The sequence below is a fragment of the Euleptes europaea genome, chromosome 1 (assembly GCF_029931775.1).
Source record: "Euleptes europaea isolate rEulEur1 chromosome 1, rEulEur1.hap1, whole genome shotgun sequence".
NCBI classification, from domain to species: Eukaryota; Metazoa; Chordata; class Lepidosauria; order Squamata; family Sphaerodactylidae; genus Euleptes; species Euleptes europaea.
The window spans coordinates 40,702,396-40,716,114 of NC_079312.1; the positions used below are offsets into that span (position 1 = coordinate 40,702,396).

The 13,719-nt window shown below is 44.3% G+C and overlaps 1 protein-coding gene across 1 annotated transcript in view; it reads right to left on the bottom strand.

Moving 5' to 3' along the window:
- The window catches only part of FRMD4B (FERM domain containing 4B), a 167,981-nt gene that overhangs the window by 82,999 nt on the left and 71,263 nt on the right, over nucleotides 1–13,719 (bottom strand). The window contains exons 6-7 of the mRNA XM_056851063.1: nucleotides 13,494–13,550; nucleotides 12,492–12,514 (exon numbers count right to left, since the gene is read on the bottom strand). Coding sequence (XP_056707041.1) covers nucleotides 12,492–12,514; nucleotides 13,494–13,550 — 80 coding nt within the window. The remainder of the gene's footprint in view (nucleotides 1–12,491; nucleotides 12,515–13,493; nucleotides 13,551–13,719) is intronic.

The window sequence follows — 13,719 nt, forward strand, 5'->3', positions numbered from 1 at the left end:
TGAACTGATCTCAATCCGCTGGAGATCAGTTGTAATAGCAGGAAATCTCCAGCTAGTACCCGGAGCTTGGCAACCCTACAGGCAACCCTACAGGACCCACAAAAACTGGACCTTGGCTTGACCCTCTTTCATAATTCCTGATAATTTCATAATTCCTTGCTCCTCTCTTGTTTAATCTATACCTGAATGATATGGCAACCAATTTCTCAGAGTTTTGCCACCCCCCAAAGCTTGCAAGTCATCCCACCCCAATTCTACTCTATGCTGACGATGCAGTTCTCCTGTCCCGCACAAGAATTGGTTTGAAAAGATCTTTGCAAACTTTTTCTGAGTACTGCTCTAGGGAAGGTCTTAAAATAAACCATCATAAATCTAAGATTATGATCTTCACTAAGAGGAGAAAAATGCCTCCTTTTCGCTGGGTATTAGATGGCTTTGAGGTTGACCAAGTCAAGGAGTTTGTTTACCTTGGCATTCTGTTTTCCCATAATCTAAATTGGAATGCCCATCAAAAAGCAGTGTCCAACAAAATTAAACCTGGGGTTGGAGCTATTGTCAACTTTTTTCACACCAAAGGTGGCAAATATATTCCAGGGGCTATTCAGGTTTTTAACCTGAAAATTACCCCAATTATCCTCTTCGGTGTTGCCATCTGGATTACAGTCATCAATGAATCTATAGATCGTCCACTGCTTCAGTTCTTACGAAAACTCCTAAATGCCCCTCGATGTGTTGCTGGCGTTACTCTTCGTTCCGAGTTTGGCCAAATGTCACTTGAAGCTAGGGCATGGTTGGCCGCCTTTAAACTACACCTTAAACTGTGCTTTAGCACTGAGGGGTTCCTAGCTTCTCTGAAGCATGACCCTTTTAAATCCTCATGGCAAAAAATCTTAGATGAGAAACTGTCGTTGTTGGGCTTCTTGCAGGATATGTTATCAGATCTTGGGAAAACTGAGGCTTTTGCCAAAATTAAAAAGCGCATTAAAGAGCTCGATTATAACAGCACTACTTTTCGTGCTCGTCGTGTCTGTTCATCCCAGTTCTTCGGAATACCCCCTCCACGTGGTCTGCCTGCCTATACATATTATCTAACAACTCCTCGTCTCTGTAGAGCTTTTTGCTTGGCTAGATTGAATGCTAACCCTTCTATGGTAATGCAGGGCAGAATTCTGAATATACCATACTCAGACAGGATCTGCCCTTGCTCTTCTGGCTCTATTGACTCATTAGCTCATGCCCTTTTGGAATGCCGCTTTTACGAGGAACTTCGATCGCACTATATTTCCCCCCTTTTAATATACAAATCCAATGCCTCTGTGACTGACATAATGCCTTTCTTACTAAGTGATAGGGACCCCAAGGCTACATTGTCAGTGGCAAGATTTGTTTCAGTCCTTATATCCCTCCAACACTAGATATATGCTGCTCAAGATCAATTGATCAAGGAGCTTCTAAGGGATAAAAGGAAAGGAAAGGATAAAGATATGGGATCTGATGGTAAAGTTTTGCCTTTGCACTCCTCCCAATGATTTATCATCTTTATCTGCAAGCAAACAGGAGAGGTGAGAACATTTGGTTTCTATTTTTTGAACTGGTCCTGTTATATGGAGCAAACTTTGTATTGCTTTTTAGCATCCCATGTAACAAAATATGCCCCAAGCTGGATCCAACTAACTTTTCCACTCAATCCCATCTATTTCCCACCCTTACTTCAGGCCTGACTTTTGTCTATGCAGTTCCCATGATTCCTAGCATGGCATTTTTGGTGGCCAGAGGGGACCCAACCACCTCTTTTTTTGCCATTATAAAAGTTGGTTAGATCCAGGCCATTGCAGCGAGGTGGGAGAGCCAGTATTGTGTTGTGGTTAAGAGCGGTGGACTATAATCAGGAGAACTGGGTTGGTTTTCCCACTCCTCCACATTAAGCCTGCTGGGTGACCTTGGGCCAGTCACAGTTCTCTCTGAACTCTCTCAGCTCCACATACCTCACAAGGTGTCTGTTGTGGGGAGAGGAAGGGAAGGAAATTGTAAGACAGTTTGATTCTCCTAAAAAGGTAGAGAAAATCGGCATATAAAAACCAACTCTTCTTCTTCCTGTACTGCTACATAGCACAGTCGAGTGTTGTGTTATTACACTGTGCTTCAGAAGCATGGATGGGCAGGAATACAGTTGTGTGGAGAAGTATGCAATGGGTACTGTGATTGCTCGTGTACAGTATGAGCCAGGCCCCCTTTTTCTCTCTTCTTGCTAGATGGCAGTGGTTGGTGAAAAGGACCTCTCACCCTCCGTGACTGCCCCTTTGCATTGATGGCTGGGAACAGCAATGCACAATGCCTGCTGCTGTCTGGATTTGGAATTGAGGCCCATGATCTCCAAGGTAAGAAAAATTACCAAATCAGCAGGGAGAGTTGCTTGTCAGAGTTTACAATATTTGCAAAGTTATTCGTAACTAAAGGGTTCATTTGTGTTATTGCCAGCGTGGTATAGTGGCCAAGAATGGTGGATTCTAATCTGGAGAACCGGGTTTGATTCCCCACTCCGACACATGAAGCCAGCTGGGCTAGTCACACTCTCTTAGCCCCACCTACCTCACAAGATGTCTGTTGTGGGGAAAGGAAGGAGATTGTAAGCCAGTTTGATTCTCCTTAAAAGGTAGAGAAAGTCGGCATATAAAAACCAACTCTTCTTCTTATGTATGATTACAAGTTTCTCTGTGCCTTTGAGGGAGACACCAAAGCAAATGTGGTAGCTCTTAGCAAAGGTGTTTTTTCGCCACCAGGACCACTGCATTACCACAATAGCTGGCTTGTTCCACAGGGCAGCAGGGAAAGTGCAGGAACTTCTGGCAACTCTTTACAGACATAAGAACATAAGAAAGGCCCTGCTGGATCAGACCAAGGCCCATGAAGTCCAGCAGTCTGTTCACACAGTGGCCAACCAGGTGCCTCTAGGAAGCCCCCAAACAAGACGACTGCAGCAGAGTGGACATTCCACTCTGTGTTCTTTCACAGGGAAAGGAGACGGCAGAGAGACCAACAGATGTTTCAGCTCTTCTGTTTGTGTATATACACATGTGTTCAAGAGAAAAGTGACTCCAGTTGCAAGGACTTCAGTGGGTGCTTCGAAACAAAACTGAACCAACGAATAAGTGCTTTGTCGGCTTCGGACACAGAACAGATGCAAGCAACATCAAGGTTGTCCTCCTTTTAAGTTAACAAAGGGAAAAAGCTGCAGCTAGTGGTCAGTCATTTTGGCATTGTATGCATAAGTTCAATGCCAGGCATCTCCGTTAGGCAGTAGGACTGGGGCAGAAATCAGTGTGTATGATGTTACAAATGGAAAGTTGAAGGCTTTCATGGATGCAAATCTTCCCTGCCTCCCCTTTCTCCCAATAGCCCCCTGAAACCTCTGAAAACGTCATGCTGGGGATTGCAAAATTGTTATGGACAAAATATTACATGGGGCTGGGAGAGAGAGAGAGACAGACAGACAGACTCATGTGGAGGGTGGAAGTGTGGAAGTTTAAATGCCTTCACTTCCTGTGATCCATCTGCAGGGTCTATTTTAAAAATTCTGGGAAAATAAACACATTCAGAGATCTCGCAGCTTTTTGTCTACATAGATAATTACGAACCAGAGACAATCTGAAAATATAGTCACCCATGAGACTACAGAGAGCCAGCGTGGTGTAGTGGTTAACAGCAGCGGACTCTAATCTGGAGAACTGGGTTTGATGCCCCACGCCTCCACGTGAAGCCTGCTGGGTGACCCTGGGCCAGTCACAGTTCTCTCAGGACTCTCTCAGCCCACACAGAGGCAGGCAATGGCAAACCGCCTCTGAACATCTTTTGCCTTGAAAACCCTACGGGGATCACCATAAGTCAGCTGTGACTTAACAGCACACACACATGAGACTAAAAACTACCTTTGAGCTTTTCTTATGCTATTTATGGTAATGCTTCTTCATACTACAGAAGAGGAGGCTAAGGAGAGGCATTTGGAAGGTGAACAGACCTGCTGTTGTTATAAACCTGATCAAAATAAGAAACACTTCAAACATCGTATGTGAAAATTCTGTGCTTCCAAGAGTAAGAGAGCCAACATGGTGTAGTGGTTAAGAGGGGTGGTTTGGAGCGGTGGACTCTGATCGGGAGAACCGGGTTTGATGCCCCACTCCTCCACATGAGTGGCGGAGGCTAATCTGGTGAACTGGATTTGTTTCCCCACTCCTACACAAGAAGCCAGCTGGGTGACCTTGGGCGAGTCACACTCTCTCAGTCTCACCTACCTCACAGGGTGTCTGTTGTGGGGAGGGGAAGGGAAGGTGATTGTAAACCGGTTTGATTCTTCCTTAAGCGGTAGAGAAAGCCGGCATATAAAAACCAACTCTTCTTCTTCACCTCTACATCTGCCTTACACTTCAGGTTTTCTGGATAGGGACTGTGGCACTGAGTTCATTCATTCATACTGCCTCAGGACCCATTATGGGGTATAAATATTGGTCCTTTGGCTATTCATAGTGTGTGCGTGTGTCCTGGATCCATGCTCCCACCCCCACTTGTGTGTGGGCCCTTTCTTCTTTGTTCCTGGAACTGCTGGTCGTTTTCCTCCTCAGCGCTGCTTCCCTGGACTTCCCTTCAAGGATTGGTACTGAAACCCTATCCAACTTCCTCCCTTCTCTCCTAGGTAGCTCTTGTATGCTTTGAGTGTGTTTGTTCATTGCTTAAAATATGTTGCTTGAACTTATTATTTATTCTTCTTCAATAAAAACCCATTTCAATTATACAACCGCCTGCTCATTTAAGAGTTCTCACCCAGGACGATCCTGGTATACACAGGGGTTATCGATCTCAGTTACCCCCTCTCACTCTCTGTCTCCTGCTAATTTCCCCAACTTAAATGGAGACTGCATGCTCAGGGTAATAATACCTTACTGGCTTTTCCAGCTCGTCTGCACTAAGTCTTCCCTCCTACAAAGTATAGGGTTGCCTAACAACAAGTGTGAGCTTGGGGGGGCAGGGATATGAGGGTTTGTGCAGCGTTACAACACTTTTAGGGAAACCTGGACGTGCTGTCATGTCTTTCTAGGAATCTCTGGTATCTCTGTGACAAACCATAGAGTTCCCAGTGGTTCTGGGTGCTACATGATGTTACTTCTGGATTTTCCCTGGAAGTGACAACACACTGTGCATGATGCCGGTGTTAAAAATAATAATTCTGCTGCTCAGAGAAGCAGCAGGCAACAAAGGTGGGCTGGCAGGAGGTCCCCAGCCATACCCTAGTACCTGCTGTAACATAGCGCTTGGCGACAGGCCTGAGAGGATTCCCTCCCCAATTTATAAATTAGCATGCTGTATATTAGCTAGTCTTTTTAAAATTCTGAATTCGAGACCCAGGCTGCTCAAAGCATATGGCTAACTCCAGCAATAAAATGTTTGCTTAAAAAAAAAAAAAAACATCTGGGAACCTTTCCATTCAAAGCTCCTCTGCCCAAAATTCCCTGGCAAACTTCGAGAAATTCTACCTCTTTCAACTAGGTCATGCTGGTGCCAAACCTCTTTAGCTTTAAGCTACTACAGAGCTCTCAAATTATGTTTGAAAACAAACATTGCTTTCCCCCACCCCATAACATTAGTGCTACCATCCCTCGGGCATTGCTATTTCATTAGCAGCATATAGTATTCTGTTCATATAGCTGATCAGTAAACAACCTGATGGCTGGGTATGACCCAGGCTTTTGATAAGAAAAAAAATCCATTTCTCTCCAATCAACGGCTCTCGTTCACTGATCACAAAAAGTTCCCACTCGACAATCCTGCCCTGAACAGCAGCTTGTCATTGTTTCAGTGTTGGAGATTAAAAACAAAAACATCACTGATTATTTGAAATGGTCCCAATTGTTAGGGGTGGAAGAAGAAAAGATACTATCAAATTCAGTTTTAAAAACCTCCTATATGGTTTGACCTTTTAAAAAGATTAAGTTCCTCCATTTAACTCTCTGACATGGCAAAATATAGTATTAATGTTTAAAACAATTCCCCCCCCCCCCCAAAAAAAAAACATGTCAGTCAAAGTCTTGGGAGGCCTGAAATGTTTATTGCCAAAGCTGGGTTTCAAACAGTCCTCTCTTTCTGAACCCAGGTCAGATATCAACAGAGAACTACGACTGTCCTGCCCAAAACATGTGCTTCCCACCTGCTGCTCTGCCAACTGTCCCAACATGAAATCAATGCAGTTATTGTCTATCTTGAAGACTCACTGCGAGCCTTCCCCCAACAAAAAAGTGTCAATGTTGGGGCTATTAGTCAGGAACAAAATCACAGTTAGGGCTGTAAAGTTAGCCAGCTTATTTGGACTGCTTCGTTCATTAAAAGCCCGAAAAGGCGATGCTGATTAATCAGGATGATTTAAAAAAAAATGTTAATGATTTTTCATGCAAGACTGGATGAACTGTCGATGGGAGATACCACCTTGGCATTCCGGCTTCTTTCTCATTCACACGAGGAAATGCCTTTTCTACGAGGAAATGCCTGCCATGACATGACTGTGCCGGAAACAAGGAAAACATGCTATTTTCTGCAGAAGAATCAGCTTGTCCATGTGCAAATGAATGCAAATTCAGTCAGAGTGCACAAAATTAGCTGTTCAACATTTCTTGACAAAATTTAATTGTGCACAGGCAACAATATCAACAGTGGTTCAGATGTGTATTATGAAAGGCTACACAAGTGATCTCGAGGGCTAGAGAGATACATTTTCCTTTTTTCTCCTCCTTCAGGGTTGCGGCAAGTCATTTTGATTATGGGGAATTTTTCAGCTAAGTGATCAAACATGTCGGGCATGTGACTGTGTAATAGTAACATTCAAAACTACAAAAATATTTTCCTCTCTTTCAATTTCTCTGATTCTTTGCCGGAGGGGAGAAGTGCTGTTATATTTTCAATTTAACCTCCACAACAAAACTGAGAATTAGAAATGACCACATAAGGGCAGAATTTGAAATGACCACATAAACATCACTGCTAGCTCATTTATTTATATTATTACATGTCCCAGGGCAGTAGCTGGTTTAGTATGCTTCAGCCAAAAGTATCTTGTGGCTCTTTTGAGACTGAAGGATTGATAGTGGCACAAGCCAGAGCTCTTTTTTGTTAGATGCATGTTTAGGGTTGCCAGCTCTGGGTTGGGAAATACTTGGAGATTTTGGGTGTGGAGCCTGAGGAGGGCAACGTTTGGGGAGGGGAGGGACTTCAATGCCATAGAGTCCAATTGCCAAAGTGGCCATTTTCTCCAGGGGAACTGATCTCTGTCACCTGGAGATCAGTTGTAATAGCATCAGATCTCCAGCCACCATCTGGAGGTTGGCAACCCTATGCAAATTGCTTCATTTATTAATTTGTTAAGCAACACTAGGATGACAAAACTGTTGGAAGCTCCTCTCTTAAGCATTGGTGCAAACGAATGAGTGATTTTAAAAAAATTACTGGAGATTGTGAAACTTACATTGAATGATGTTGATGGGATTAGAAAGGTATAACTCTGCTAAGGACTGCACTATTAACATTTCAGTCAGGGCCATGCATGAGGGTTCTGGGGATGAGGGCAGATGGGTACACGATTACATGTCGCTCACCACTGTCATTTTAATAGATGCGTGCAATAACATCTTTGGAGAGCAGGGCTGGCGCCAGTCATTTTTGTGCTCTAAAAGGTAAAGGTTCCCCATGCAAGCACCAGGTCATTCCTGACCCATGGGGTGACGTCACATCCCAACATTTACCAGGCAGACTTTGTTTACGGGGTGGTTTGCCAGTGCCTTCCCCAGTCATCTTCCCTTTACCCCCAGCAAGCTGGGTACTCATTTTACTGACCTTGGAAGGATGGAAGGCTGAGTCAACCTTGAGCCGGCTACCTGAAACCGACTTCCGTCGGGTTCGAACTCAGGTCGCAAGCAGAGCTTGGACTTCAGTACTGCAGCTTTCCATTCTGCGCCACGGGGCTCCTTTTGTGCCCTAGGCAAGGCTAACTACTTGTGACCTCCCACTGCTAACCAATTTTCAAAAACAGATGTCTTGTAAAAAAAAGTAAAAGCACAAAACCTTTTTATAAGACATTATAACTAATTATATTCCGTAGCACTGATGTGGTACTTATCTTAAAATAAAAAAATATAAATTGTCAGTTGCATTTTTTCCAAGAAACTAATCTGTTTAAAACCGTGCCCCTCAGGCCAGTTCTGTGCCCCTCTGAGGCCTGCGCCCTAGGGGACCACCTAGTTCGCCTAATGGTAGCACCAGCCCTGCCTGGCAGTGATCTAGCCAAATCTATACTAGGTGGTTATGAAACTCCTGAATGCTGTACAAAAGAGCAGGAGTCCAGTAGCACCTTAAAGACTAACAAAAACTTCTGGTGGGGTATGAGCTCTCGCAAGCCACAGCTCACTTCTTCAGATACAGCTAGAATGTGAGTCCATCTATTCTTAAGAGATGAGTGAATTCAGACACCCAATGGCAATAGCATGTAAACCAACATGGCTATTCATCATGATCTATCTCCTGAATGTTGCTGACACGAAGCATGGTGTCATGGGGACACTAAGCATCAGGCCAGCCTGAGTACCATTACTCCCACTGGAAACTAAAACAAAGAAGCATGAGCCTGCCCAGGCTATGATCTGAACTCAGAACCCCCACAGCAGTCTAGTGACCTAAGGAACTATACTGGTCTCCTTTCTGCCTTGTGTGGCTCTTATATCTTGGCTGATATTTTCTGACACAATGTACTCACATTCACAGCATTTGGTCCTTAGCGGGAATTCTAGCAGGGTGCAGAAGGAAGTATATCAAACGTATCGAACTGATGAGTCAACGTGTGCTATGGGCTGGTTCATACCTGATGTGCATTAACTGCTCATCATTTGGTGACTCAGCACATGATGGCTGGCAGCTGAATGTGTGAACCAAGTTCAAGGGAAGTACTGTCACGGCTGACTCATACATTACCAGGGGCAACTTGGGATGTGAACTGTTTCCTGTAGCTGTTTCCCATGCTGTTCCAGTAGATCCAGAAATCACGTGGGAAGAGTTCATTATGGGAACATATCAAGACAGACCATTTAGCTCAGCACTGACTGTTCTGATCAGTAGTGGCTCTCCAGACAACCTGAAACTCTGCAAACAGAGATGTGAAAAACAAATCTGGGGTCTTCTGCATGCAAAACATGGGGTCTGCCCCTGGGCCATAGCCCTAATGTGGTTCATTGCCACTCAGACATGACCCTTCCTCCCAGCTAAACCTTGACTGGGTAGCAAGGAACCACATCATTGTCTCTGGCCATGTGGTCTCTGGATCCAAAGGTTATCAGATCAGAATGAGAAGAAACCATGTGCAAGTAGCTCTCATGGCCCATATGGCTACTAGTAGTGTATGAATTGATTCTCAAATCAAGGTACTATGGAAGTTTTATCTTTGGTGATTCATGTATGCAGTATCATACATGGGGAGGGGCTGTGGCCCAGTGGCAGAGCATCTGCTTGGCATGCAGAAGGTCCCAGGTTCAATCCCAGGGATCTCCAGTTAAAGGGACTAGGCAAGTAGGTGATGTGAAAGACCTCTGTCTGAGACCCTGGAGAGCCACTGCTGGTCTGAGTTGACAGTACTGACTTTGATGGACCAAGGGTCTGATTCAGTATAAGGTAGCCTCATGTGTTCAATTGTCACCAACATGCATGTGTAAACAAGGCTTATGTGAGGAAGGAAAAAGCAACATCTCATAAACGCACAGTTTAGAAAACTGGAGTACAAAGCAAATAATAAGACAAGGGTTGCACCAAACCTTTATGCAGGGTATTACAGAGGATAATGCTGTCCTGAATATCACCATATCGACAGTATTTTAAATGATATTTAATTAAGGCAGCTTATTTCAATGGAAACAGTTTATTACTGGAAAATCACCAACATTACATGCTGACTTGGCAATCTCCATGAAACATTCTGTACGATAAGGCCCTTGACACACTGCAAATCTTCATGGATTAAAGTTCAAACCCCTACTCTGTGGTTAATTGCTTAATCGTACCAATTTAAAATCCTCATACTTTCAACCCACTCTGCAGGATCCACAACACTCCTGTCATCACAGTGCTTGCCTTCTGTTACAAAATACCTAGCGAATCGTCAGGCTCCTTCCAGAGGAAGGTTTTCTTGGCCACAAACTGCACAGGGAGTGTGTGGACCCCTGCTAAGACTAAGAGCTGACCAATATTTTGGCAGGCCAGCTTGAGCTGCATAGCTTGGAGACAGAAATTCACTGACTAATTCCCCATGCAACTTTGTAGTGCTAATGTCTTGTAACTATTTATGCTTTGAATCCATGCAAACAGCAGCACTGACAGCTGTGATTTTTCCTTGAGTACATTAAAGGAAACTAACTATCGATGGCAATGGAGGTCAACACTTGCTAGAAATGAAGTTGACATGATTTATCCTATAGAATAATACCACTGGGTTGGGTCCCATAATCTGTCCATGGAAAATGGTGTAGGCTGAGGGTCTTCCTTCCACTAGGAGCCATTTCCAACCCTGGGGAAAGTTTTTCCTGGGGACATGGGACCCCCAAAACCTGTGTGGAATAATAGCCCTGCAGGCCAGGAAGCTGCAGTAGAGAGAGAGGGAAGGGGGTGAAATCACTCCCTTCTGTGTCCTTGCAACCCTGCCTGTTCAAGTTTCTATTGAGAAGGACCTGGCATGGGGGGGGGGAGTAGGAGGAGGAGGAGAAGAAGAAGAGTTGGTTTTTATATGCCGACTTTCTCTACCACTTAAGGGAGACTCAAACCGGCATACAATAACCTTCCCTTCCCCTTCCCACAACAGACACCCTGTGAGGTAGGTGGGGCTGAGAGCTCTAAGAGACCTTGTGACCAGCCCAAGGTCACCCAGCTGGCTTCATGCGTAGGAGTGGGGAAACAAATCCAGTTCACCAGATTAACGTCTGCCGCTCATGTGGAGGAGTGGGGAATCAAACCCAGTTCTCTAGATTAGAGACCACTGCTCCAGACCACCGCTCTTAACCACTACACCATGCTGGCATAAGATAGAGCAAGAGTAGAAACCCAGTGTGGAAACATGCTAGGGGTCAGAAATTCAATACACATGCTAAACCACAGCGCACCAGACCACACTTTTGTCTGCCAGTGCACGGACATCTTTACAGGTAGATATTGTTTTTGACTGTGAGACCTGCGTGTGATATACAGTCCAACACCCAGGCCATCATTCTACCTCTTCCATGTCCTGCCATAATGAAGCTGAGCTGTGGCTCAGCAGAAGAGCCTCTGCTTTGCGTGCGGAAGCTCCAGGGCTCAATCCCTGGCATATCTTTTAAAAGGAGCAGGCAACAGGTGACGCGAAAGACCTCTCTGCCTGAGACCCTGGAGAGCGGCTGCCAATCGGCATAGCACAACACTGACCTTGATGGACTGATGGTCTGATCCAGTACAAGACAGCTTCGTATGACGTCATAACCAATATTTTGCCCGCAGCTTGCCCACGGAGGGGTTACCAAAAAACGGTGTCAGAGAATCGTCAATTTTGCACTGCCTCTATGTCACCTCGGAGCTGTTGTGGCAGCGCTGTAAACAAGCCGTCTCCCTTTTTCAGAAAGGCAGGCTGCAGTAAAACATTAACATGACTATAGCCGACCTTTTGAATTTCTGTTTGTTCGCTGGGCCACACTAATTATGCTCTCCTGCACTCTCTGTCTCCCCCCCCCACTTTAGTTCAGACACTCTTTCCTTTTTATTTTTTTGCCTCTGTAAAAAAACCCTCTCCTTTCCTTTGCGGTTACCCCAAAGTGGCTGCCTGTTAACAGGAAGAAATGGGGCGCAAACTGCCCGGAGTATGCATCAGCGGGTAACAGCTCAACCCGACCAAGCTCAAAGTCTCTCGCCAGCCACAATACAACTGTCAAGTCGAGAGGATGATGAGTGAGGCCCCCGTGGGGCAGCTGCGAAAGAAACGCTGCACATTGAGCTCCGAAGCAGGCACCTGACAAACTTCATCTCTCTTGGCATACATTAGGCTATTCTCAAGGGGGGGAGGGTCATGAGGAGGTTCAGATTTTTTTTTTTTTTTTTACAAAAATGAAAAATAGAAGAAACAAGAGGGAGGAAGGAGCCTGCAGAACGCTCAAAACACTAGTATTGTTTATTCAAGTTCCGCCTTATTAGAGATTAGCTGATGTAAGCAAGCAGGTTATGGCAATAAAAGGGAACCGTTTCGATTCACACCCCATTCACAAAAGAATCTCATCCCAATTCCACTGGGACCGATTTGGCAGAGGAGGAGCGGATTTTGCTCCAGCTACTGCATTTAATTAGCCCGCCCCCCCACGAGAACTTAGTAAAAAGATCCTTTAAAGTAATACAATGTAAATTGAACAAGCACAGTCATTCAGTTAGCGAATACTGAAAAAGGGAAATGTAATTACCTGGAATAGTCCCCTTTAGCTTCCTACAATTGGGGAGGAAAAAAGCAAATAATGTTAAAAGTGCTTTCTCTTCTTTTTAACAATTGTGTATTCAACGTAGACATCACACCACCTAATAGCTATTTTTTTTGTTTATTAAAACAAACAATATGTGGCCTCTCTTGCAATCTAAAGAATATCACTCGTTTTACAAGGTTATTTTCTTTTGAAGTTTAGAGGTTCTTTCAAAAGAACTAGAGAGCCCATCTTTGGTATGCTCAGCTGCAGCCACCCAGAAACCGAAATCACAGGGAAATACCACCTGCAGCCCTTGATTAAGTGTTCTGGGTTAGTCCAAAACAACCCAACAGTTCAGAAAGCTGCAGCTATCATCAGTCTGCTGCTTCATTTTGTCAAGGGAAACCCAACGGTGTTATGTTAAAAAAAGTTTAGCAATTTTTCAAAAAAACCCTGAAAACATGGCAAAGTATGTAAAATGATCAATGTTGGTCCCAAGGAAGTCAGCAGTGTACTGAAATAAACTTTATCAAAGTGGGTATAGATTCCTGGTTGGTTGGTTTTGTTTAAATCAAACATACTGTGTTTAAGGCTTTTTTGAAAGCTTAAGTTACAAGAGGAGTCTCTGCATTCAGCATCATTACTTTCCTCCTCTGTGTCACCCTCCCACCTAAGATAACCACATTAAGGAGAAAATATATATATTAAACTAGAAACACACTGTGAAGATGTAGCTTATCGAAATCACCCTTTCTCTCTGCAAAAAAAAAAGTTTTCCTCCACTCTCTTCCCCACTACAAATATTGACAAATCAATATCTCTGGTCTTAGCATTATGGCTATAATGCACTTAAACAACTATCGGTGTCTGCTGAGGACAAGGGAGAGGTGGGTATATATTTTCATAGAATAAATACGTGCCAATTGTTGCAAAAACGGCAAAGTTTGAAAACTGAAGGCTTATGAGAAAATGCAAATAACCCAGAATTTAGGGGGGGGGACTTACCTGTAAAATCAAAGCAGCTAATCTGAAGACTGTCTCGCTTTCCACTTCAATGTGCCCCTATTCAAATTAAGAGGAAAATGTTAGGAGGACATTGGGATGCCCCCCTGGGGCTACACTGAATCTGTTAGTCTGTCATTACACTGGTTTTCCTTCAATCGCAGACCATACCATTGTGGCAGAAGGGGTGGTTGTAATTTGAGCTGTAAAGTTTCTGGCATTGGGAGTG